The sequence below is a fragment of the Anarrhichthys ocellatus genome, unplaced genomic scaffold, assembly GCF_004355925.1.
Source record: "Anarrhichthys ocellatus isolate YVR2014 unplaced genomic scaffold, GSC_Weel_1.0 scaffold11, whole genome shotgun sequence".
NCBI lineage: Eukaryota > Metazoa > Chordata > Actinopteri > Perciformes > Anarhichadidae > Anarrhichthys > Anarrhichthys ocellatus.
In genome coordinates, this window is record NW_022280041.1 from 11,423,558 (window position 1) to 11,450,813 (window position 27,256).

Below are 27,256 nucleotides of genomic sequence, written 5' to 3' on the forward strand. Positions count from 1 at the left end.
TATCTTCCCACCTCTCTCATCACTTCTCTCCACCTCTCATCCTCCCTTTCTAGGGGGCACTTTTGTGTAATTAAGTCCATGGTAGCGGTGTTGGCACGCCAGCTTTGCCCTCCTGTCGGCCAAATTAAAATTGATTTCTTCGACTGATTCCGTGCACTGGATGAATGCGCTGGCCCTCCTCCTTGCCCTGACACACACACACACACACACATACACACTCTCTCTCTCTCTCTCTCGCTCTCTCTCTCTCTACCTCCCTCCCTCCCTCCCTCCCTGTCCTCCCAAATTCACATTGATGCTTTCTCTCTTTGTCTGCAGCTTCCACCCAGTCTCACCTTTGTGGTGCGATATCATCTTCACGAGTCATCCATCGCCCCCCACTTACACCCCACCTACACCACGTACACATTCGTTTGAGACTTTGTAGCTGGAAGGGTGGTGCAGTGAATTCTGCCCTTTGCCCTTTTCTAGTTGTGTTTCTTTATCGCTAAGGAGACGGCAATCAACGCAATGTATAGTCATGCTGTAATTGCATCACAAACTGTCAATAAATGTCACTAAAGACAATAAACATGTGACATATTTGTTTAATTGCAACCCTTACACAAACGGCTTACAACAATGTGGCATGTGCGCTCATCGGACATTCACAACCCCAAGTACATCAGGAAACAAATGATTCTTTCTGGTCTGCTGACCTGCAGGTTGTTAGATTTGCGGAGTTTGTCAATGACAAAAACAAATCAATAGAGTAACCCCTGGGGAAGGCTTTGGCCCAGTCACAGTCCATGTCGAGGCCACACACATTCTGATTTCTGAAAGATCGCCATAGTTAATCCAACACACCCAGCGGCTCTGCTAGCCAAGTCAGTGAATCAGAGGAGAAGTGATCATCACTTTAAACGAGGGAACAAAACTGTTATTAACTCTGCTCAAGTTCTTTTAAAGGCCTTTGACTGTGTGTTTCTGTTAACTAGTGGACCAAGCCAGCGAACTTCTCTGCGGCGTCAGATGAGCTGTTCAGATCTGCCCTCCCAATACTTAGGAGCACATATTGCAAATGTCTGTGTATAGCCAGAATCCCTGAATGATTTGACAATATGAAAGAAAGGCATATGGTCTAGATGCTGAGTCAGCACATTTATACAGAATCTGCCCCCGGCTGAGCCCAAAGACACAGTTTATTTGATACAGCGTTCAGAGTGCAGCCCGTTGCGCCTCACACGCTTCGATGCTCCCATGCATCGCTCCGTCCCTCTGTTACACTCATTTCCCTCTCATTTATCATTATTCCCTGCCATCTTCTTCTATCCTTCCTTCCTTACTGCTGTACACCTCTCCCTTGTATTCTTTTTTTTACCTTCTTTGGCGTTCTGCTGTTTGTTCGTTGTTGCCCCTGGCTACTCCTCTCCTTTTACATTTGTCTTATTTTGCTAGAGAGACACTTGTAGACTTGAAGGGGACTTATCATGAAACACGCACCGTTTAAGTGCTCGCGCACACCCATTTGTGTATCTATAGTGTCTACCAACCCACAAAGTGTGAAGTAAGACAACCCGGTCAGTTTGGTGTGAGGTCAGAAAATGTGTGATTCAACCAGCCTTTAAGATGTTACTCTCCTTACTATGTGACATACAGGCTCTTAGAATATACTCTTAGTATCCTAAGTACCTCACCCACGGCTTAAGAACTACATTTGTATAGGTGCACCATTTTTCTGGGAGGGGTGCTTAAAGAGAAAGGCGTTAAAACGGTGGGTTTCATGCCGAGGGTCAATACACAAAGCGTTTTTCATGTCCTGCCCTTGTTGAATTGAAGATGCTAAACAACAAGCTGGATCCTGGCACACACGCTGCTTGGATCAAACCTTAAACAAAGCTGGCAGTGTAAGAAACCTGATTGCCCTGTACAACTAATTCTGCTCCAGCTGAAGATCACATACTAACAACAGCCAATCAAAGCTGACGTTGCGGGAAGCTAATTATGGCAGCCTGCCTTCATTTTGGCTTTGATTGGTGACATGATGGATTGCACAAAATCCCTCTGACATCAGAAGTCTTGACGTCAATGACATGTTGCATGCTGGCATGCAAATCTGTCATTGTGTTCGTGATGTCCCATCTCTAGTTTGAGCACATTCGCGACTAAGAGACCAGATGTCAGCGAAATGCTTTGTCTGGTGTTGATTAGTCTGATGAAAGACATTTTGGGATGTCAGATGCAGCTATTGCGATGAGTTCATGTAAATACGGCAGGCCCTAGTCCCTAATCAGCAATGTGTCTTCTCCATTTAGCTGTCTTTTGTTCATAGTTGACCTTTTAGACTAGTACCAAGTAGTGAGGGTAATGCAGGAGTAAGGCTCATGCAGCTTTCAAAATAGAAGGCGCATCCAATCATGGCCAGCCTATAATTATCATTGCAAATATAGTATATTGGTATTTATTTATATATATTTTACACAAGTGCTAGATGGTGCTAAGGAGAGGTCACAGCTGACATGAAGATTCATCCTCTAGGAAGAAAGAACACCTCAGCAAATGTAATGGAAATCTGGCCATCATAAGTGCTGTCATTGAGCCAAATATTAAAAAAGGGAAGAATTTAAACAATTTCATGAGAAATCTTACTTAGGTGACACACGCCAAATGTCATGTTCATTTGAACATTGATTTACAACAGAAAAATGTATCTGGACCAAAGTATATATGCACTTATTGACATCACCTTTCATCAATCCCACTGTTTGTAGATAAAGACTATTCATGTTCGATGTGAATGTGATTACATGGACAAGTTATACACCTTTAAGTCTGCAAAACACATCTCCATTTTAGCCACCTAACACTACGGGCTGGTAGTGGGCCATATTGCGGATACTAACTGGCATGGGAGTCATCTGGTGCAGCATGTTGCCAGGTTTATTTCCTGCCTCATCTTTTCCCCAGATGCTGTATGATCCGTTGTATAAATCAGCACACCAGGCTGCATTTTTTTTTTGTAAAAACAGATTAGCATGGATTAACACAAATAAATACCTCAAAATAGTTAAGATGAAAATAAACCCACTGCGTTTTCTCTCTTTCACCTCTTATTTTTTTTCTCTAACACCTTTAAACCAGGAGCGCTCACACTTTATTAGCTGCCAGTTTTCGCGTGATCATGGCTAATTACCAGGACTAATCTCCACTAATGACGACATTATGAGGTGTACAGTGCATGTGGCAGCGTGGCCAAAGAAAGGGATAACCAAAGGAGGCTTAAATTTAGGAATAACCCAGCATATCTGCGTTCTTGCGGTTCATCTTGTGCCTGTGCGTAGGTGTGCTGTTTGACAGGGAGGACGAGAGAGAGAGAGCGTGCATGTATGTCAAAGAAATAGGTAAGACTAGAGGGCATTTAAAAAAGAGATGCCGTGAAAGACAAAAGGGGAATGACGGCAGCAGTCTGGTGAAATTAGAGAGTCAAAAACCAATACGGTCAACCGCATTGCACGAGACGAGCTTTTCAGTGGTGCGAATGTAGAAACAGGCCAATGCAAACAGAGGCAAATGGTGACTTAATACACAGATAACTAGAAAGGTGCACTCGGTAGAGTGCAGATCTCTGCCAAGTGTGTCTGCAACGACCACTGCTGTAATGTTTGAATAAATGCAACCCACGATTAGCTAACCTCCCGTCCAGACACCAATGGGCTGTAAGCCGTCGTGAAACACACCTCAGTCAATCTAAAAAACAAGCGGCGGTGTATGCAGGCAATCGACTCAAAGTCATCGTATAAGACATGTCATACAATCTAGCTTCTCACTCAGCTGCTGTGCATCAATGTATTCTTTAAGAAGCAAGGTAGAGCAAATAATCAGTATTCTAATATCTAAATTATTCCTAATTTAAGCCTTAAAATGTAATCCTGACAAAAAAAGAAGTGGGCACTTCTTGTTCACTGTTATCTCAAGAGTGTAGTTAACAAGTGAACGCATGGGAAAACACCGGTGGCACTAAAGGAGGTTCAGGTAAAAACACAATGAGCAGGTAGCTTTTCCGTGTCTTTGCTCTGTGACATTGCAATAGTAAACATCTGCTGCAGATGGAACCTGAGACTTCTTAACCTCGTAGCTGCAACAGCACCAGGAAACAAAGAGAGAGAGAAATTAAACTCTCTACATTTCTATCACCTGTCAGGGAGTATGTGTGGGTGTGTGAGGAAGCGTGAAGAGCCCTAAAATCAGGAGAGAATGCACACACACACACACACTAACAAATGCAAAGGCCTCAGCTGCTTCACACTATTACCTTGAGGACGGCCTCTCAAAACGCTGTCTACAGAGTGTTCAACAAATAAAAGGAGAACTGAAACAAAGACACAGATAATTTACTCTGCCTTTAGCACTTAATCCATTATGAATGCACATATTGAGGCGCAGGCACACACTTTGAGCTGAAACAATAGAGCTGTATTTCATCAAAGGCTGTCGGAGACATTTACATTAGGGCCGTAAGCAACATTCACTTCTCCCTGTGTCTGACTTTCCCCTCGAGCCTTTTGAGGGGTTTTTTCAATTCATTTTCCGGTGTGCTGACATTCTTGAGCTGCAGCTTTTGCTCAACAACCAATAGTTCATACGCGTTGTGGATTTGACCAAGAGTTTATACAGTGGTGACGATGCACTGAGCCAAGGAAGCGTGTGCGCGTGCCTTGGGCTCAGTGTTTAGAAATATTCAAAGTCTGAAGGATTTTCCTAATCATGGAGCATCAATAAACTGAGCACTCATGTTAACTAAATGTCTTGTTGAGGGGAGTTTTGGTTGTAAGGTCGAAAAACAGCTTCTGTAGCACTTTGTACCGATGTCGGTTTCTCGCTACATTACTGATCAACAGGAAGTCATGCTTTTCATTCATGTCTCAATTCATCATTTCCCCATGCGGACACAATTTCCCAGCAGCCACTATAACTGACACTTGAAATTAATTTGGGCAATTAGGATGCATCTGCAGGGTCTCACCATTATGGATGCAATGTTCTTCTCTGCTGCAGCTGCATTTTAGTCTAAAAGAGAGTCCATTTTACAATATTTATCCAGTTCTAGATGCAACGAATGAATCCCCAATCACACGTCAGCACCACTATTTTATACAGGATTATTACCAATCACTCTCCGCTCTGATCTCCAGGTGGTGTACAAGAACAACGACTTTAAGCTGGAGCTGTCGCGTCTGGCCATCGAGCACGACCCCAAGATCACCCTGAATGGTGACTTGGTGTTCCGCTGTGAGGACGTGGCAGCCCTGGACCCCATCACCTTTGAGACCCCCGAGTCCTACATCTCCCTGCCCAAGTGGAACACCAAGAAGACGGGATCTATCTCCTTCGACTTCCGCACTACGGAGCCCAGTGGGCTCCTGCTGTTCAGCCACGGCCGTCCTCAGGGTCCCAAAGAGCAGAAGCCCGGTAGGGAGATGAAGACAGATTACTTTGCCATGGAGCTGCTGGAGGGGTACTTGTACCTGCTGATCGATATGGGCTCTGGGAAAACAAAGCTGAAGTCCAGCAACAAGAAGGTCAATGACGGGGAATGGTGCCATGTGGATTTCCAGAGGGAAGGGAGGAAAGGTGAGGAGTGCTTTAAACTTGTTTAAACTCTGCCAGCTGATCTAGAATTTGACTGAAGTAGCAGCACGTCAGAAAATGATACAGATATGTTGGCTTTAGCAGAGTTGATACTGACAAGAAAAGAAAAAAAAAGTGCTATTTTGTCTGTGCAAACTGTGCTTTGGGTGGTATCATCAAATATCCTAAGTGTTATTTTCTCATATGTACACCAATGTGTAATCTGTTGCTAGCTCCACGCTATTTTACAAAACAGATGTGCACTTGGACTAAACTTGTACTCAATCTATAACTACTTTCCTAGTATTTTGTAGCTTCTTCAGGCAGCAGACTGGAAGAGTTCATTGGATTAGGAGGACTCATTTGCCACAGAAAAAGAGTGCAAAACCAGAATAACAGCTCTCCAAACGAATCCACACATGCTAAAACAAAAGCTAACAAATGGTTAGGCGTAGAGTTAATAATATATGTAGTGGTATTAGTTGATGTGAGTTTATTTACCTGATGAGAGACTTGTGTTCTGATGTCTCTGCCAGCATGTGGGCACAAACAGGGACATCTGCGTGCTTGAGTGTCTGGTGTCTGATGAATGGTCTGTAGGTGGGCACGCACCTAGGACATTATATCTCCCCCTAATGGCGTCTTATAATGAGGAAGGGTGTGAATGAGTGTGTGTGTGTGCGTGTGTGCGCGAGCATGCATGTGATCTCACTGCTGCTCCTGCTGTAATTGGCTTTTAATAGAAAATTAAGACAGAGTCGTTAATCACAGAAAGATAGAGGGCCTTTTGTCTCACCCACTCCCTGCTGCATTCTGCTTCCCTTCTCCTCCATTTAGCCTATTACAGACACATTAGACACACACACACACACACACACACACACACACTCTACTGTCATCTATTCTCCCTGTGTCTTGTATGTCCCTCTGTCTGTGCTTTATATCCCTAAATAATCCACTTACTGCTCCTCCCACACTCACTCACTTGCCCACTCACTCAGCCACTTGACCTCCCTCCCACTCTCCCACCTATCCAGACCACACACTTCTCCCACGTTTCATCATGTTTAATCACAACTATTTGAATATTCAATTGACAACTGTGTTTCTGCCTTCAAGGATCAATCTCAGTCAACAGCCGCAGCATGCCCTTCAGCTCCCCAGAGGGCAGTGAAATCCTGGACCTGGACAGCAACATGTACCTGGGTGGGCTGCCCGAGTCTAAGTCGGACCTCATCATGCCACCGGAGGTTTGGACGGCGCTGCTCAACTACGGCTACGTGGGCTGCGTCCGCGACCTCTTCATCGACGGCAAGAGCCGCGATGTCCGCCGCCTGGCTGAGATCCAGAGCGCGTTCGGCGTCAGCAGTTTCTGCACCCGTGAGCTGCAGAAGAGGTGCAGCAGCGCCCCTTGTGGCAACGCAGGTCTGTGCAAAGAGGGCTGGAACCGCTACATATGCGACTGCATCGGCACCGGATACCTGGGAGCCAACTGTGAAATAGGTAAGGAAGGGGATGTTGAAGAGGATGGGCGTCTTTATGGGTAAAGAGACCAATACATTGGTGGTTTAGAACTCATCATAAATTCTAAAAAAACATGAATTTGAATTCCTGTAAATTAAAAAAGAAACGTTTACCAATTTGCTGGTTTAAAGATCCAAAACCAGACAGCAACCTTTCAGCAAAACATAACTTCTCATAATCAAGCCATCAGATAGATGGTCAAAGCATGAAACAATGCCAGGCAAATTGATAATGTTACAATGTTTACAATGCATGTTGTAAACTCCATCCAATAAAGCAGAAGCGAGAGAAAACAAGTGTAGAACGAGCATTTAAACAATGTGCTGCCTTGTTTTTCACACAACCAAGCAGCTGCTGTATGGTGGGAGTAAGAACTCCACAGGGAGACATGTCTAAACCAAATGACACCCGAGGCTGGGTGGCTTTTGGGCGCCTGCTGGCTGGGTGGGGTGGGTGCTGAAGCACTCAGAGGCTGACAACAGTGTGACAGAGCAGCCAGGCCTACCGCCGCCATCTGTGTCAGTCACGCAAACCCAGGTGGCGCCTAAGCCACAGCGAGGGGAGGTGAGCTATTCAAATAGCACCACATACGTCTGATTCATTCCAATTAGCTGCAGGCTCCGGGATCTGCCTTTGCACGTCCGTGGGGGTGAGTGAGCCATGACAGTATGGGATTTTGAGGGACAAGGGGGGTAATGAGGGAAGGAGAGATTGGATTCAAATCAGGACAGTGGAGGTAGAGGATGAAATGTCTTTATTTTGAAGTGTGATATTTATTTATTTTCCTCTGGGTGCTCACATGGCAGGTGTGCTTTCAGTGATGCTCCTTTGCCATCTGGTGGAGCTTTGTGTTACTGCAGGGATGTGGTACAGGGGAAGTTTTCTGATAACCAGCTGCATATTACTCCATGTCAACAGACTGAGTGCATAGAGTAACATATATTAACTAGAGGAAGAATTGCATGATGCCAAGCCAAATCAAACTCAAAGCTATGATGGTGTTTTGAGCTGGTGTTAGGGTGATAATTCATATTATTTGGGGCGCCGTTTTTATGTAATTCAGGTATGTAAGACGTGTGTTGGTCCAGTGTGAGCAAATCTATGTTGTTCACTTTTGAAATATCACTGCTTTTTACCAGTTTGTCCACCCAAAGCAGGGACTGTCCTGCTTAATTCACTGCCATCATTTTCTAACACCTAAGCGTTTCACTTACATGGTGACAGTGACTCACGATAGCCTACGATGACGCATATCAACCCACACTGCAAAATAAGAGCAGTACTCGGGGAACTGTCACTCTACACAGTAGTCTATTTAAGGCATGGCTGATTATACAGAGAGTAACCACGGGCAGTGCCTAGTGTGAATAAGGATGTCTTTTGTTTTTTACATTTTCTCTGAGCTGGAAGACGATAGTGGATTTAATATGAATGTTTCGTGGGCATGGGTTTCTGTCTGTGATGTTGGTGCTGTGGGTGGTAGATTGGTCATTAAATAACCAGAGCATATTCTGCACACATGAAGATGCAATTGCAAAAACACAAAGGGAGAAAAAGGGCTGCAGTGTACATGGTGCCATCCGACTTTCTACAACCAGCTAGATGCCTGAGAAGTGCAGCGATGAATGATAGTATCTTTTGATCACTTTGTTTTAAACTGGAATTTAAGTACATACAATGGGAGGATTTTCCCAAACATAATTAAATGTGTTTTGAACACAAGATTGACATTGACTTTGACTGTTTGAACTTGACCATCGATACTGGACTGTCCTATCCAATCAACCTCTGTGCTCATATCACAGAATCCTTTACAGTCTTTAGCTCTCCTGTGTAATGTGTAACCCACTTGTCACAGTCCCTCCTCTGTCCTCTGCCTCTCCCCCCCATCCAGAGGCGACGGTGCTGAGTTATGACGGCAGCATGTACCTGAAGATCATCATGCCGGTCACCATGCACACGGAGGCCGAGGACGTGGCTATGCGCTTCATGTCCCAGCGGGCCTATGGCCTGCTCATGGCCACCACCTCCAAGGAGTCGGCGGACACCCTGCGACTGGAGCTGGACGGAGGCCGCGTCAAGCTCACCGTGAACCTCGGTAGGCCCCCGTGATTCATCGTGGCTGTCCGTGCTAACCTTTCCCTTACCATCCCCTGTCTCCTCATCTTCGCTCTGTATTTCAGCATCGTATACTGCTGAACTTAGAACGATGGTTTGACATTTTGAGTGTCACACCATTGTTTTTTTCTCTATTGACAGATATTTGTGTGGGGAAAAGCTTCTAAATTTGTCCCTCAGTTACTTCAGATTTGTTTTGTATGACAGAGCAGGCTTCATTTCACGTAATAGCTCTGGTTGGCTGTGCAGTAAGCTAATAAGCTAGCGTATGCCCATCACTGCCCTTTGGTTTAAATGAGAAATGCCACCAGTATATTTATTTTTGCTATTTATTTGCTGAGGTACAAATACAGAAACTTCTCCATTAACTGCTTGCTGCAGGAAAATAAGACTAAAAGTCAAAATGTAAATGTTACCCCTCCCCATTGTGCCCACTGAGGGGAGCCACCCTGTAGTCATTTATCTTCCATATTATTTGACCCCTGGACCCACCCCATCCCCTCTGCTTTTCACCCACTTCCCTTTGTTCCCTGTGAAGCCTCATAGCAACTCCTCCTGTTTAAAAGCTCCATCTCTAACACTACCCCCGGCCTGATCCTGAGCCTTACCCCACTAACTAGCCTGTCTCCAGAAGCTTAGAGGTGGCCTCGCTCATATGTCGCTCCTCCTCGTGGTTCTGCTCTGTTCCAGTTTTGGTGGAGTTAGCTGAGGGGCTGGTTGGCTCTACTTCTGCCCAGAGGTGCTAGGAGGAGATATGAACCCTCATCATAAGTAATTACAAAGTTCAGAGAAGAAGGGGGGTGTAAAGAGGTCCGGGAGGCAATCTTGTTGGGAGAAGGTCAGTTAAATTGTAGAGTAGGGTTTGTAAGATGGATAGTTTCAAAGAACTAACAACAGGCTGCAGGAATGCAGACCTTTTGACTCATTAAAATGTCATTGCACTACAATATAAGTGCTCTGGGGAATATGGGTATGACCTTCCAGCTTAAGGATACCTTAAGTCTGTTTGGACTCTCAGCGGTGAACCAGGAGGAGCATGACAGAGTTGCACCTTGGAATATGAGAGTTTAAGCCACCATAGAGACAGGAAGGGGGGGGGCGGAGGTGGTCGCTCCTCTCTCTTTTTCTACTTTCTTGTCTCTCGCTTTTCTTTCTCCCTCTCTCGCTCTCTTTCTATCTCTCTCTCGCTCTCATTTCCTGTCGCTCATCAACACCCCACCTGGCCAAGACTCAGAAGATGGAACTTTTCATCCCTTCAACGGCCTTTATGTCTGCGGCCCTTGGATCAAACAGTCAGAGAGACCGCCTCACAGCTGTAGTTGCCTGAAGTTGCACACACATTTGTCCTTGCCGCCCACAGCTTGAACTGCTAGCAGGCCCCCAAACCACACATTTGCAGCTGATCCAAAACATCTATAATATGTATCCACGTTTTTCCCACAGAGAGCTGGGACCCACATTCCCATTGCTGTGGCTTCAACTGGGCTATAATGACACCTGAAAGAATTTGAGCGACGCTAACGCGCTGCTCAGGATTTTCTCAGCTCTTTTGCAAGGGGATTAATTAACAGCTAAAGTATATCACATCCGCAGGGAATCCTCAGTATCTGTTAAGGCGTTAATCCTTGCCCATTTCATCCCGTCGGTCACAATAATGACCGATTGGATGATAATTAAATTCCTGCTGATTAATCACTAGGAAAGGCTATAATTGGACATAATTAACCCTAATGATATTGATTAGTCATAGATAATGGCGATAACCTGTTCAGTGTGTCAGCTAAGTCTATCACACTAACATTCCCATATGACAGCCGGCCGACATTTAATTTATTACTTATCGATTAAAAAAACCTTCACATCCTGTAGGGACAACCTCTACATTTTTCAAAAACGATTGCACAAATGCGGCTCCTATTCAGAAAACACTGCTGCTTACCAACAGACGTGGCCCTTAGCTACATGACCCCCACGTCTCTGCAGCGTGACGCTGGTCCCTGGCTGTTTGTGTCCACTATTCTGTAGCGGTTGACAGCTCGAGAACACAACCCAACCACGCTGCCGCATGCACACACACTTTACAGCAACAGCAATGAATTCATATCAACATAAGATATTCGGAGCGGAATAATAATTTGATGCTTCATGATCCCTGTAAAGGAATTCTCTGTTTCCTAAAAAGTCAAGGTCAGCTACAGAGCAGGATTCAGTTTCTTACTGTTTTCCAGAGATGCTGTTTACTGACACTTCAACCACAGTCTTCCAGTTGAAGGGCAAAGCTTTTTATCCAACGCTCCACCGCCTGACAACACATCTTGTAAAATGATGTGTTTTTGAGGCACCATTTGTAGCAAATAGTGCAGCGCAGCGTCTTATTGCAGTGTGTGTGCACCAGGCGTGAGGTGGCTGAGATGTGCAGATCACCCTTTCTTGTCATTTACACTGTTGGGTTTCTCATGCCCAAAGTGCTGCAGAAGGCAAGTGAATCTCAAATTGCTGGGAAATGGGGGGCTAACGTTAAAGGTGCAAGACCCTGCGTCCACTCCAGTGAGCGCACAGCAGATGCAGCAAAAAAGGAGTTTATTTGCAGCCCTAGTCAAGAAAGCAACCAGTTATTTAGGCCATCCCATTCTGACCAAACATGCTGTGCAGTTGAAATGATTAGGCTCTATCTGACTTGTTTAATGAGGTTAATCATATATTTATGATGTGTGAAGTATTGCATGCTTTATATTTTGTTGTTATGATTTACAAAGAGGAAAACAACAGACTTTTGACATAAATCATTTAAAAAAAGGTGATATAAGCTTCACGGTTTTGCCAGATGGAATGTTAAATCTTTGATCCGTATTTTAGTGCACTCGCATATAAAACTTTATGAATTCTGTAATCACATAAAGTGTTTATTACACCAACAACGGAGCACTCGTTGCATCGTTTATTTTGAAGTGTCATCAATATGTTGACATTGCCTCATGCTCTCCTACTGTATGACCTCATGGTGTACGATGAGTCTTGCCTTCTGCTGTGCTTCAGGGGTGTCGGAAGGAGGGATGGGTGATGGGATTGATGGATGAAAAGGGTGATCCTGACTCAGAGCCTGTCCCCGGATGGTGGCCCCAGAGCAATGCTTGGTTGTCTGCAGAATGTACCTTGAAGGATGTAAAATGTCTTTTTTTTCTCTCTTTTATCCTCTTTCTGTCTCTTTCTTGCTCTTTTTTTTTCTTTTTTTGATTTGATCTCACCATTTCCGCTCTTTCTCCCGCCAGATTGTATCAGGATAGACTGTAACCTCAGTAAGTGGTTCTATCCATTTTTCTGACTAAAGTGTATTTGTCTATCTCATCTTGATTCTGTGCAGTGGCCCTTTTCTGCTGTCTCATGATGAGTGACACCTCTCTCATTACCCCACGTCACTCTTCCATATTTTGAATATGTTGAATTTATTATTCCATTAAGCATCTTTTCTTTTTCTCATCGCCATCTTTCATCTGTCTCCTCCTTACCGCCTCATTTGTATGTCTCCCCCCCCACCCGTTTTTCCAATACATGGTCTAAGTCATATTTATCTTCTTTCCATAAGTTCTGTCACTTTGATTGTCCTTTTTCTGTCACACATTTAATTAATGTTTCACTTGCATAATTATATGGATTTCTCATCCTGCCATCCTGTCGCTTGCCTACCACTATCATTCTCCTGTCAACCTGTCACCCTTCACCAATAATGCATTCAGAAAAGGGCAACTTGACACACCCCTGTTGGATGTTCCTATTTTCTATTATACGGCGCCCGTTCTCGGCTCCACTCGGCTGCACACACAGGTGTTGCTTGTTTTCTATGTGGGACAAACTGTAGTTTTGGCCCCCAGAAAGCCTAATTGCTTATCCATTGAGAGACGGCACCACCTGGTGCACGCTTGTTTTTCAGAGCAAGCCAATGTTTTTGTGCCCCATGCTGACAGCATGATAGCACTCTGCTATTTCTATCATAAGCACTGACAATTGAGCAACGAGCCCACAGGTAAGTGCTGCCAGCCACAGTGACAAAGATGGAGAAAACCTGATGTTCTGCAACAAAGTTTGTGTCTGTGTGTATGCTCTTTCATTTGCATGGTGTCTTTGTTAGGGTGGAACAATTGCGACTTGACTTTGATTAACCCCAACAGCTGAGGAGGTAGCGTAAGAATACCAGTGAGTGCTTTTTATTTGCTTTTCTTAAGTTTGTTTATCGAATTTAGCAATGCATTTATTGAGTCATCGGTACATATCATCAGTCTGCAGTCAGAAGGATTAGATCTGGGCAAGGATCACAGTTTGTTTTTCACATTGAGTCAGAAGTTATTAATGCTAGCCTCATTATGTAGTGGCGATGGTTACAGAATCAATGTTGTCAGTGCAAAGTGCTCCTTACAAATGTGTTGGTATGTGAACCACACTCATCCGTGTTCTGTGCTTCTGCTGTATGTGTCACGTCCCTGCACTTAAAATACAGTTGAACGCTGTTTACGTCAGAGTTTATGGAGTGCAATCCAAAAACTTCAAAAGCCTCTGCTAGGCATGGAAGTGGTCTCAGTGTATGACGAATTCCACCACTTATTATGTGTGGAGCCCCTGGCATGACACGCATTCAAATAATGCTCAGAGGATATGTAGACTCCGGGTTGACCACTAGATGGCGTACAAGCACTGGAGATGTGTGATCTCCCTGTAGTGGGGAGGATTCATTTTTATTTTTTCATCCCACTGCAGGGCTCAGTCATTTCTCTGGAGCTGACTTGGATTCCACGTTGTTGTAAATGATCTCATGTAGTGGTTGAAGTCACAACAGATGTGTATGTTTTGACGTGATAGATGTTGCAGTCAGAGATTGTCAGAGGGCGCTTTAGTTTTTCATAAAATGTCCATTCTTTCTTCATACTACTATAATGGAAAGACCGCTTTTGTCATTGATTTTTTTACTTAATTCAGCTGCTGTGTTTAAATATTGGTATTCACTGCTTGGAACACTTCACGTGGAACACTATGTTTCAGCGGTTTTACAAGGAACATTTTATTTAACCATTATATTCTTTGGTTGACTGAGCGCCCTTGTACAGCAGTTCCCTCTTTCACGGCCACTCTGCACAAACCACACTCTGTAAAGGATCCCAACATATCAGTGTGTGAGTGCATAAAGGAGGGGGAGAGACGGCGTTTGGTAGAGAGAGAGAGAGAGAGAGAGAGAGAGAGAGAAGCAGAAGTGAGAGCAGAAGAAATAGAGTGGAAGAAAACCAGGGTAGAGCTACAGACAACACTTTATTCAATGCCATGACATCTCGCGGTCGATTCCTCCTCCAGAGACCGACAGTAACTGAAGCCCTGAGTTTGAGTAAGAAAACCAGTGTACCAATGTCTCTGCTGGCTTCATGCAGATAGGGTTTCTTGCAAGCTAATACTACACGTGTCACTAAATATAAATCATTTTCCATGCTGACTGCACAAAGACTAAAAAGGCTAGTGAGTGGTGCAATAAAATATTGATTACACTCTATCCCGGATCTCTTCAATAGAGAACAAATCAAAATACAAAGTCTTGAGCTACTGGCTTTAAGCAAGTATGGCTGACATGCATTCAAAGGCTGCTATTGGCAGAATATATCAATAACAGAGAGGCAGCGTTTTCCATCTTGATCTCAGGATATCCAAAGAGATACAGTAAGACTATAGGATCATCAGAAAACCAGTAAATTCAATTGAATCATTAGCATATTGATAGCATGACTCAGGTACATTATGTTATCGTTTATCTGTTTGTTGTGGCATTACTACTAATACTACTCTAGTTCAACTATTAACTATTTTATTTCTAGTGCTTTCTGAGACTGATCAGCCGTGTGTTTTTATTGCACGTCTTGCATGTTGTGACCCTGCTCTCCCGCCTTAATGCGACTGGATATGATATGGAGCAGAGCTGTAGCCCTCAGCTCCAGTCGGGTCAGGGTGTCAGGCTGATGATATCTGTCTGGAAGGTGGCCTTCCAGCAGCCAGCAGCACCCTCTCTTAGCGCCAGATGAGATGAGATCTGTCGTGACATACGGCCAGCATGCGGGGCACGAGCACTCCGTCTGCTAATGTCACACCCTTTGACCTGCAAGCTCTCACTTCAGACCACAGAGACACACACTATGTCTGTGTGTATAGAAATGATGTGAAGTAACTGATAACAGTTCAGTATGGTAGCATATGGAAGCAAAAACAAACCTTAACAAAAATACACCATATATGAATCATTTGCATATGAATCTGTCATTGTGTTATGTAACCTGACAATAACAGATGCTTTCAGACGATGAAGCATTGATATTCAGCCTGCTTTGTCACGCCCCTCGATGTTTGATAACGACGCATATGGCACCCTTTAGCTTCTGTATGAGACGCACCAAGCTTTCAACTAACTCCAATGTAATTCCATCCGCGGCAATAATAGACCCTCAGAACAAAGGAAGTCATGTGACGTAGTATGAAGAGTATCTGCGACAGAGTCCACGTAGGGAGGTGGGCGGGGTCAAAAAAAGCTCATGACCTTCACCCAGGAGACAGCTGTCTGTGTCCCGTGTGACACCAAAAGTCAACGTTAAGTTGCGTACATAAGTTAACTTAAATAATGTAAAAGTTACGTAACAAATGTACTCATTCTATCCAAAACGTTTGCTGAAGTTAACCAAGCACTTTTGTTAGCTAAACGTTGCCTGCGTTAAAAAAAAAAGTGATGGCAAGCCGTCCTGACCAAGCATCCGTATGTGAACAGTTGAGAATGAGAACGTATTATAATATTTTATAGAGCGTAATGTGTGATTAAATAGCTTTTGGGTGACTGTTCAGCTAACTTGCTTTGCTATTCATCCACTAATTAAGTGTTTAAATCAAACCTGACGACTTTGGTGAGCATTAGAATTCCACAGCAGTTCACAGACACGGGGTGATTGCCATTCAGATGAAATCTCTCACTTGTGTGCATACTAGGCGTGTTAAAGATTCCAACATCTGTGAGCACACTGTTAATGTAAAGGTTAGCCTCGTCTTGGCTTGAGTATACGAGTAGAGCATAATGGTAGTAATCTGTACTACTATGGTCTCAAACAAATGTTGTGTTTACTACCTGCTCTTCGTGCCATATTGAAAATATGCATCAGTGCTGTTAAAATGTTGATAGCAGAGCACCACCAGACCCTTAAGGAGTAACTTAACTCCCCATGAAAAGAGGTTTATCTTCCCGCCTTGCTGAAGGGGCATGTGCACAAATGTCCATCACTGCAGGGTGTTGGGTAGGTCTGACAGTCAAGCCTACTGAAATATCTAGCAAAGTGTATGTGGCCCTACTGACCAAAAAGTTACTCATTGTGGTGAATATTGTGATTTATTTTTATTTTTTGCAGTTTACTATTTCGTTAAAGTTTCTGAGGGTCTGTTGAGCCATGGCGGCTGCTGCTACTCAAACGGATTACCCAGAAGTGCTCGTTCAAGAGATGTCTTTCCCAGAAAATGCTCTCCACGGCCCTGAGTACTTCACATACAGGATGGGAAACTTTTGACCAGCACTGTGAGATAGTGAGATAACTTTGCTCAAAAAAACAAGACCTGTGGTATGAAATGAATTGCAAGAGGCCAACCAAGATAGGGAAACCAATTGATTTGGACAAATGCACAACAACCTATTGATTATCATTTAGTACTAACTAAATACCTTGGCATATTTTTCACCTGCTCCTTATCCTATAATTAAGTAATTTTCCAGATAAGAGATTTTAGATTCACAGTTTTAGCTGTTTTTTTATTTAACTATTGTATAGTTTAGATGTATTCACCGGGAGATGAGTACATCTAATGCTGCCGCAGTGATGTGAACGCCCACTAAGACAGATGTGCACACACGTGCATTCACAGATGCATGCCTCATCTGACACGTATTGTGGGCAGGGAAATGAGTCTTGGAGTTTGCCCACACAAACGCGGTGTATTTCTGTCACTGACGATGTCACCCTCCTCATTCTGAACTGCTTCTACCCAAGTTGTCATCTTTCACACTCCTCCCCCATGTTTTTTTTGCACAGCCACGACTACTGGAATATGTAGCACAGTTCATAGAGCCCTGTAACTTGTCACCGCCGATACAGTACTCGTGTTCAGAGACTGCAGGTGTCATGGTCACTTTGTGTTTGAATGAGTGGTTTGTTCAGTGTAATTAGTATTAAAGTGTCTTACCAGCTACCCCTGTTAGTTCTCGTTCGTCTCCGAGCAGATGGCTGGCTTACGTTCTCAAATATTGAATTTGAATGAGTTTCCAATCGCTCTCTTAAATCATGAGTCATCACATCGTATCTCAGCCAAATAGATGTCAAAGAAGCATTTGCTGTAGGCACTAGAATTTACCGCCAGCACGCACGACATCCTACGGTTTCTGGAGTTTGAGCATCTATCGGAGTTCGACTGTATGAAATGTATTTTAGAGATGCTCGGATTGGGATTTTATTTTTAAAGGCAATTTAATGCTCCAATGGAGGTTAGCACTTTTTTCTTTAATGTTCATTTCATCCTCCAAAACCCCGGGCCAAATGTGATGCAATGAGCCAATAAGAGTTATTAACATAATGCCTTAGATCTGTGCACCCTCAGAGATGGCTACGTCATGTGATATAAATAGATTTAGGTCAAAAGCAATCATCTAGTTCAGCGATGGACAACACATGAATTACACATTTCCCAGTAGTTAACAAGTTTAAAGTAATTAACAGTTTGTGTACTATTAAGCACCAGTAAGACAACATACATTGTGGAAACACATTGGATATAACCAACCTCCCTGCCGGGTCCACACATATCATATGAAAAAATATATATATATACTGTATATATGCTGTATATGCACGTAAATATCTTCTCCATTAATGCTACTTCATTTAATTTCCACACATTTTATCATATTTTGCTCTCTGCATGTTTTAATGGGAATTAACCGAATGCCTCTTAAAATGTTAAACAGAAATAATAAATAAAGAATAAAGACCTAATAAAGAAGTGCTTTGAAGCCTCTATGAACTTCAAAGAAATATGTAATCAGAACATTTTCCTATAGCTACAGCTGGAATGAAAGGTGTGTGTGTGTCTGTGTGTGATGAATTATAATATGTACACTACTAATGTTTACATCCTGATGTACTGTTACCTCGAGCTCTCTCACTATAGCTAGTGTTAATGTGCTGGTAGACATTTCTATCAACTGAGGCCAGTCTCTGTCACAGAAGCCAAGTACAAATACAAGCATGTTTCATTATGTATAACTCTTAAAGCAAAGTAGAAGGGCTTGGTTAAGAAACATTACAGGGGTGGTTTGGATGTTTTTAAGTGGTGCTTGTATGGTGTACTTCAGTGTGTTACCTACCGTAGATGGAGTCTGGAGAAACAGACAGGAGTACCAGCATGGGGGCAGATCAATGTACTGCTGTTGATGTTGAAGCAGGAAAAAGTAAAAAACCTATCTCCGTTATAAGTCTCCGACGGAGATTTGGAATGAAAGTGAAACGTATCTTAAGATTGTATTCATCAGTTAAATGAAATGACATCGCCCCGGCCTAGGTTTTTGAAGGCCCATACGTATAAGGACATATGCTACAGTCATCCCAAAATGTGGTGACTGAGCATTTGCCAGTGTGACACCAAAGCTGTGGAATGACTAAGAAATACAGTTAAACCTTAAATTGAAACTGGCAATTTCATGAAATGCATTATATTCTATATGTTTTACTAATTCCAGTATATTTTAGTCATTTTCAACTCATTTCTATTACATTTTCATAGTGTCAGCGTTTTGTAACTGTTAAGAGTACATGTTGTTATTAATCTGAGTCATAGTAGAAGTAGTAATAGTCTTAGTCTCCAATATGAAGAATGGCATTTATGTTTCTGTTGCTGTTAAAAGGCTGACAGATAAACGAGTGTAAAGAGATTGCCAAGGATGCCACTGTGCTTTGTGTTTTTTAGTTTCTCTATTTACCGCCTCCTCTCCTGCCTCCGCTCTCTGTGAACTCAAGACACCTGAGGCAATCTGTTCACTAGACCTAACCGGGAGAGGAGATTGCCTTCCTGCCCTCCTTGTCTAATAACAACTGCCCACAGCAATGTTCCACTGCCGGCTTGTACTCTGGACACAATTTCAATTCTTCTACTTGTATAAGGTAGACTATTCTCTGTCGTTTTCACCTGGGACCTGGTCAAGCACCGGGAGCCAGCATGTTTAAGGAGACGAAGGGGTCCGCTGAGCATCTTTTAGAGCATGTTGGGCAGGAGGGTGGCAGGCTTGTCTTGCTCGATGCCCTCTGGGACCTCAAGTGGATTGCAGATTCTGCCTCTCAGGGACCTCAGCCAAGTGGTTGAAGCCATCGTCACCAGTAACAAGATGGGATTTACACAACTCGCTCTTTCAGGTTTACTTTTGCCACAGTTTGGTTAAGTGGATGATTGTTCTGCTAGTTGCTTTGCTCAGCTTGAAGGACATCATTACTTACACTCCTGTGTTCTTCTTCTGTATTCCTGTAATGAGCACTGTAATTCAGATGGAGATATTTAACTTTTGACATGGTTACCCTTATCGTATATATGCACGTCTGGCGAGATCCACCCATACACAGTGATGATGACGGTACAGTATTCAGAATTAAAAAGTGGTTTATCAGTCTTGAAGTTCTGAGTTCACAAATGTGTTTCATGAGCTCATTGTGGATATTAGAAGGTGCTTTAGTGCGGTGGATTCGAAGCGTTTCATGAAAACAGAAGCCGTTGTTTGTAGCTTTTCTGATGTTGCAGGAATTTAGCACTTCAGTAGAAGTTCGCACAAAGTCTCTCTGTCTCTAGCGTAGTAGATTAACAAATGAGCTCAATAAAGGTTAGGTGCAAGGGGAGCCTGCAATCAATATTTCAACAAATAAATTTACACAGTTTTGTATTCTGAATCAATGGTGCAGAATTTCAAAGATCTTTTTATTCCATCAATAGAAAATGATTTCCCATATCCACACAGGGTTCAAGCTCTCTGGGCATCTCTTTTCACTGAAGTCACTAAACACATATTTTGAAATCGATCACATGTCAATGACCGCACAGAGGGCCAGACCTTTTGTGTTGAATTTGAATGTCTACTTCACAGCATAGCTTCAGTCCATGATCAGTCTGCCACCTCTCAGCGCTGCGTGGCACAGGCGACAGGTTAGATCTGCACTCATTACAGAGACTCTTATGAGAGAACCGGCAGAAGCCTGGAGCTGTCGAAACCCATACTGCCTTGCAGGACTGATGGCTATCTCATGGGACCATACCCTCCTGCCATAGCATGCTGGAAAATGCAGTTAAAATCATAAATCAGCATCCCCCGGGGACCTTTTTTCTTTTTCTAAAGACTGAGGGAGAAAGATGCGAGGAGGGTGAGGGGAAAAAAAAGAAAAGAAACAAGAGGACGATGGAGACAGATGAGAAGCAGACGATGGAAGGCGAGTGGGAAAAGGGAAAGCAATGAGGGAGGATGCAGATGGCAGTACGAAAGGAGAGCAGGGGAGTTGCCTGTGCTTGAAGCTCCGAAGGGAGCACTAAAATTCTGGAGGGGACGGGGAAAATGTATGATTCATTCCCCGCTTCTCCAAATCAATCTGCCCTCCTCTCAACATCTTGCCGACTCAAATATGTCTTCATGCGGTAGCCGTGCAAAATACTAGAAGCTATCGGCGGAGGTTATCTTGTCACGGATTCTAAAGCACCAGCGCCCCCCCCCCCCTCCTCATCTTTGCACAGGGGGGAGAGAACAGTGGGGAAGAGAAAGTGTGTGGCCCCTGTTAGCAAGCGGTGAATACAAATGTCTATGTGCGAGCGAGCTCTGCACACACATTTTGCTTCAGAGAAAGCCAAGTACACACTTGTGTGCATGCACACACACACACACACACACACACACACACACACACACACACACACAGGTACAGGCTGTCTTATCTCTGTAATTGGCACGGGGGGGTCAGAGCGGCAGGCGTAGATAATCATTGCCGGGGGTCATAATCTGTTCACCGCTCCCCTTCCTCCTACTTATTTTTCTTCTCTCATCGACGCCCCCCTCCCCATCAGAACACACACACACACACACACACACCTGGCCCCCTCGTCTTTTTTGTCCCCTTTTGCACCATGTAGGAGAAATTTTGGATGTGGCCGCCCGCAGGGGGGCTTTTTTTCTGTTGTGTCAGCATGAGACAGTGTCCTCAACTGACTGCCAGACCCCCCCCCCCCCCCCCCCCCCCCCCCCCCCCCCCCCCCCCACCCCCCCCCCCCCCCCCCCCCCCCACCCCCCCCCCCCCCCAACACACAGACACACACACTTACCACTCTCAAATCCCTCTCCACATGTGCACCCACACAAAAACATCCCTCTACTCTCCTCCATCAAATATATCGGGTAGAACAGATACAGTGGAGCGAGGAGAGACACTTTACAGGGGGCGGAGCTTGATAGATGAAAGGTAGAGAGATGTAGGTTAGAACGGGGTAACAGGAATAAATGAGTGAGAAGAAGGAAAAGAGAAAGAGCTGTAGATGAACGAGGGTCTTGATGGAGATGTCTCCTTTATATCAGCGTTATCTGATCATATCTTTCCCTTCCATCACGTCATCGATGCGGTTAGCAGATGACTGCCATTTAGATGAAGCGCGTGCAGTCTTCCCCCCCACGCACCCACACACACACACACACACACACACACACAAACCTTTTCATTAGATCTGCAGCAATAGGCCTGCGCTGCTTTTGAGATAGAAAATATGATCTCTTAAGATAGGAGCCAAATGACATTATCGTCAAAAGAGGTCTTATCCTGATAACTCTGAAGAGCAAAGTAAATCCTGTCACTTGCCATGGAAACCATATTAACATCTGCAGCCTTATGTAACCATTGCTGCATGTCTTTGCTTTTACATCAAAAATAACAAGTCCATAAGGGTCACTCCATCGAAGAAACCCTCATAAAGCGCACTGCACAGCAGTAGAAAAGTCATTCCTACTTCCACTCCCGCATATGGTGTGTGTGTGTGTATAATAACTATTTGGTAAATGAGGCCTGCAATGAGTGACTGAGGCAAAAGAAGCAAACAAGAAAATGAAGAAGTCCATCCAAACATACACATACTGTATAATGCATGTAGAATAGCCCAAACACGCTCTCCAATGGCTCAATTTGAAACACTTCAGAATCTGAAAGTCAGTGAAGGCAGTTAACAAGAAGAAAGTTACTGATCAAGACTCCTAAAATGAGTTTCTGACTGAGGCAGTAAGGCATTAGTGTAGTCCTAGCGCTGTAAATTAACTGTTAGACCGCATATATGAGAAACAGGTGTCTGGACTTTGGGGAGCAGTTTTTTGGAGTGGAGTTAAGCAAATCCTTTAGGGATTATTTTAATCAAAACAACGTGTGATTTATAAGATTGGTGGCCAATAACTTGGTTGTATAGTGCATTAGATTTCCTTATGCTAAAAACTGCCAAATGTAAATTGCATTTGGCAAAAGGCTGTTCCATAAATCATCATTGTATGCGCATTTGCATCTTTCTCAATAAGCCCTTATTTACTCACTGGCCCATTTCATTTTCCTCCTGTATTATTTTTGTTTTCGCACTTTTTGTTTACATATTTGTATTGACCAAGTAAATATGGGATACAAATGCAGGAGAAAATAGTTTATTAAGATGATCTATTGCCCAAATGAGAAATATGCGGAGGTGTCTGTCAAACCATCACTTTTACTAATCTACTCAATTTTATAGAACTCAGAAATATTTTGAACCAAGACCCAAATGAATTGAAATCATCTACGGACCTCTCAGTGTGACTCACATTCCAGACAACACTGAGCAATGTATTTTATTTGCCAAAGGCCTTTACTTCATTTCTACAAAGCAAGCACACCTGTTCAGTTTAAAATCAACCTGTTGATTTGTTTTGTTCTACTTATTTCATGCCAGGCCTGCTGAAACAGCCTGCATTGTCCTGAACAGATTGACTCTTTAAAGTATGCAGTATGTCAAGAAGGCTCCTCCCTCTTTAAACCCAGAAATGTAAAAGACACATTATCCAGATGTGGTGATGGACTTTACTGAGACTGATTAATGCATGGATGTACTGATAGATTTCACAATTTGCACCTGACGCTTGTATAAAGAGATGCCATGGAGCTGTTTCACCAGTAAACATAGTGTTATTGTTTAACATTGCTAAAGTTTGATGTTGGTTAAGTTCCAGTTCACTATTCAGAGCCATCATGCATTTAGCTGAGCATGCAGACCACAGAATATAATGTTATAGAATATAATGGTTTTGTGTTATCTGGCTTCTTAGACAAATTATATAACCCTCTGCACAATAAGTTATGATTAATTGTGACATTTGTTGGAGGTTATTATATGTGTGTGTCATAAAGCTGGCAGGAGATTATACTGCTTGAAAAATGGAATTTAACTCACCATCAGCATCCCACAGCTATAAGTGCTGAGTTGCTATCTCGTCTGCATCTAAATAGAATGTAAAGAAACTTGTTTTTTAACAGAAACAAGCTCAAGAGGCCACCCCTTCATAAATAATTCCCATATCCTGCTGTTTTGGTTAGTTTGATAGAGGCAGGCATTCTACCAGCTGGAAACACTGTTAATACATATTGTGCAATATATCAAAAAAAAACAATTGGATCACACGAGCTGCTATGTCAAATCAGACCAGGGGCATAAGCTCAACCCTCATTTTGACCTCAACTACACACTTGTTCAATTTCATGACTGCATCTTACACGACGCTCCACAGGTAGAAATACAAACACCTGAAAACACGTAGTCTTCCTCTGCTACTGTAGGAGTCTCCAGAACACATATTTGTTCCATGATGACAGACCCACAAGGTGACAATGATACCAGCGCTTGTGTAGTGGCTGGTGATAACACAAGGACACTGAGCCTCTCTGTGTAAGAAGAAGACCTGTTTGCTCTTTATAAAGGATAGTACCCAGACCGTTTGTCACGCGGCGTCCTCAATCTGGCATTAACATCTCTAATGAACGTGGTTAGCATATGAGAGTGGTGGCAGAGAGGGCTTCGCTGTGCATGAGCTGAGGCCCCGCCATCCAGACACCAGTCGGCTGAAGTAATCAAGTGTGAAGGTTGCGAGGAGCAAAGAGCCATTAACCTCCCAAACGCAGGCCGTCATCACCGTCTGCAGAGGACATACGGGAGGGCGGGGGCGTGCGTGTGTGTGTGTGTGTGTGGGGGGGGGGGGGGGTGAATGTGGGGGAGTGCCAGGTCTGGTGAGTGTAGAGTATGATTGTTTATTGCTGTCTGATGGAGAGTGGATTGTGAGTGTGTCTGATAGGAAGTGTGCAAGTGCATGGTGCGTGTTTGCAGCTAGGACTGTTGTCACTTTGATGGAGAAGAGAGTGTGTGTGTGTGTGTGTGTGTGTGTGTGTGTGCGTGTACATCCGAGTGTGTGCAATGGTGCCTGCAGCATGCAAGTCTGAGACCTTGACTACAGTCTGGTAAATAGTCATTGGCGGTACGTGTGTGTGTGTGTGTGTGTGTGTACTTACAGACTTTCACATGTATGCTTTGCCGTTTGTATCTATTTATTCTGGTTTGTGGTCAAATCAGGCCGCACATCCCGCATTGTCTGCCTATCCAATGTGATCCCAGCACACTCTATTCCCATATGGCGTTTCAGCGTGGCTGTGCCTGGCATGCCCAGGCCTGCGACCGCCTGTTTGACATGCCACTGTGTCGGCTGGTGTGACGCCATGCTGAACCGGCCCATCTGCTCCAGGCCGAGCTGGCACAAGGGAGAGCTCATTTGAGGCAGGGATGAGAGAAAGGGCATCGGACCTGGGGTTTGGCGAGGCGTGCCGTCCAAAAATTCTCCTGAACTACAGCCCTCCACACGGTCCAGAGCGTAAACAAGGGTGTGATGGAGTGTGAGGGTGTGTTTGTTTTCAGAGGAGACTCGGCGACTAGATGCACTTATGACGAGTGGATAAGCTGTTCACCTTTCTAGCTGTCATAGTTTACTCACCTATTTATTTCTGGTTACATGACAGGATAGAGGTGTATGTATTGAGGGTGGAAAGCTGTAGGATTAAAGCTTTGTTTGATGGTGTTTGTGTGGGTTCTGTGAGTGGGATTGCAAGTGTGCATGTTTTTGAAGTAGGCCAAATTTGGTAGCTAAAGCATAAATACATAGTGATTGTCTTTTTTGCATTTGCTTTCAGTACGATGCAATGTATCTTTTGTCTAATTAAGGTTAGTTTTAGTCACATACGATTCAAATTCCAATGATGTAATGTATGAGGTCAGGTCTATTGTTGTTCTAATTGTTAAGCACTGTGTCTGTGAAAAGCACTTTATAAATACATTTTACTTACTTATAGAAGTTATGGTTAATGATTGGTTAAGGATTGGGATTAGGACTGTAGCCAAGAGCATATGTATCATTTCAACATGGGGGGGGGGGTACACATTTTAATTGGGGGTCTGGGGTTTTTTCCTCCTTCATTTCCTGCATTCTGGTGAATTTCTATTTACCAATTTATGGTGGAAATGTCTGTAAATGAAAACACAAAATGCAGGCGGCAGGTGAGAATTTAAAATATAATAGAATACAGTGCAACAAGGCTCTCGGTCATTCTGCTTTGCTTCCAAATATGTATTCTCCTGAAGATCAATTGTCTCTGCTGAGTCAACACACATCTCGGCATGATTTACTCCTCCATCCTCTTTTGGGTCTTTTAAACTTTTCAAATGTGCATGTGGCAGCTCCTCACGTCACTGACACATGAATTCATTTCAGTTCATTTACAACCCCCTGGACTTTAAGTGCTCAAATGCGTTTCTGCTCACATTCAACAACTTTCTGCACATCCAAAACATTTCCCACATACCTGTTTTCTCTGAGAAGGCGGGAAAAAAAGCTAAAACACCGCAAGAAACTATATCCGAAAAGTGATAGGAACACCTCCCCACCGTAAATTACACACAATGTTCAATTAATGTAACGTAACGCCTTGAAAGAACACATCCAAGTCGATAGAGATGCGCTGAGAATGTGAATATGTGAAGATCTTGGGTTGGGGCAGGTTATCAGTGTGTGTTTCACTTCATGTCAGGGGTTCCTTTCAGTGCAGCAACGTGATGTGCAGTATTTATAGGATTTGTTCATTTGCGTGGGAGGAGAGCATTCAGCCGTTTGAACTTAAGAGACAACACATTGTGAGGTTCTGTTACAAGGAGAATCAATAGCAAGTCAAGCGCATTCAGGAAGGTGCTTTAAAAGCAGCGATACCTGGGACAGATGAGCTGTGTGTGGACGTGTGTGTGTGTGTGTGTGTGTTTGTAGACAGTCGCATGCCATGCAGCAGAGTCATCTAAAGGTAAAAAAAAGAAAGTGTTGAAGGAGGAACGGACTGCTGGAGAGACAGAGAGGGAGACGGCAGATAGTGTATAAGTGTGTGTGTGGGGCGGGGAGGGTGGGGGGCGTTCCTCTTCATTACCGGCACTAAGGAGCCATGCCAGGAGCACAGATGGCAGCAGAGGGAGGGGGCATGGGGGTTGGCACATAAACTGCAGCACACACTTGCACACTGCGTACATTCACACACTCGAAAACTAACATGAGGAGCATGTAAATATAAAGAACATGTCCTCAAAGTTCAATATGCTCTCCTAACAATTGTGATATACAATTCAGGTATAAAAATACACACATTCGCAAAGATACCACCTGCCCACCCACACACACACACACACATACACACACACGTGTTATCAAGCTATCCCGTGGTGTTCCTGTGCCAGTCTCTTGGCCGGGATAGCAGCCGTGCTGACACTGCGTTTTTCTCTTCATCTTTTGGCCTCCTCACTTTCACACACACACACACACACACACACACACACACACACACACACACAC

The 27,256-nt window shown here is 43.8% G+C and overlaps 1 protein-coding gene across 8 annotated transcripts in view; it reads left to right on the forward strand.

The window, feature by feature from the left end:
* The window catches only part of nrxn2b (neurexin 2b), a 620,971-nt gene that overhangs the window by 281,138 nt on the left and 312,577 nt on the right, over window positions 1-27,256 (forward strand). For 7 of the 8 annotated variants that reach the window (XM_031850677.1, XM_031850671.1, XM_031850676.1 and 4 more), the window contains 4 exons: window positions 5,172-5,610; window positions 6,727-7,110; window positions 9,026-9,229; window positions 12,519-12,545. In XM_031850677.1, the coding sequence (XP_031706537.1) occupies window positions 5,172-5,610; window positions 6,727-7,110; window positions 9,026-9,229; window positions 12,519-12,545 (1,054 nt within the window). The remainder of the gene's footprint in view (window positions 1-5,171; window positions 5,611-6,726; window positions 7,111-9,025; window positions 9,230-12,518; window positions 12,546-27,256) is intronic. The other variant, XM_031850674.1, reaches the window with a different exon arrangement.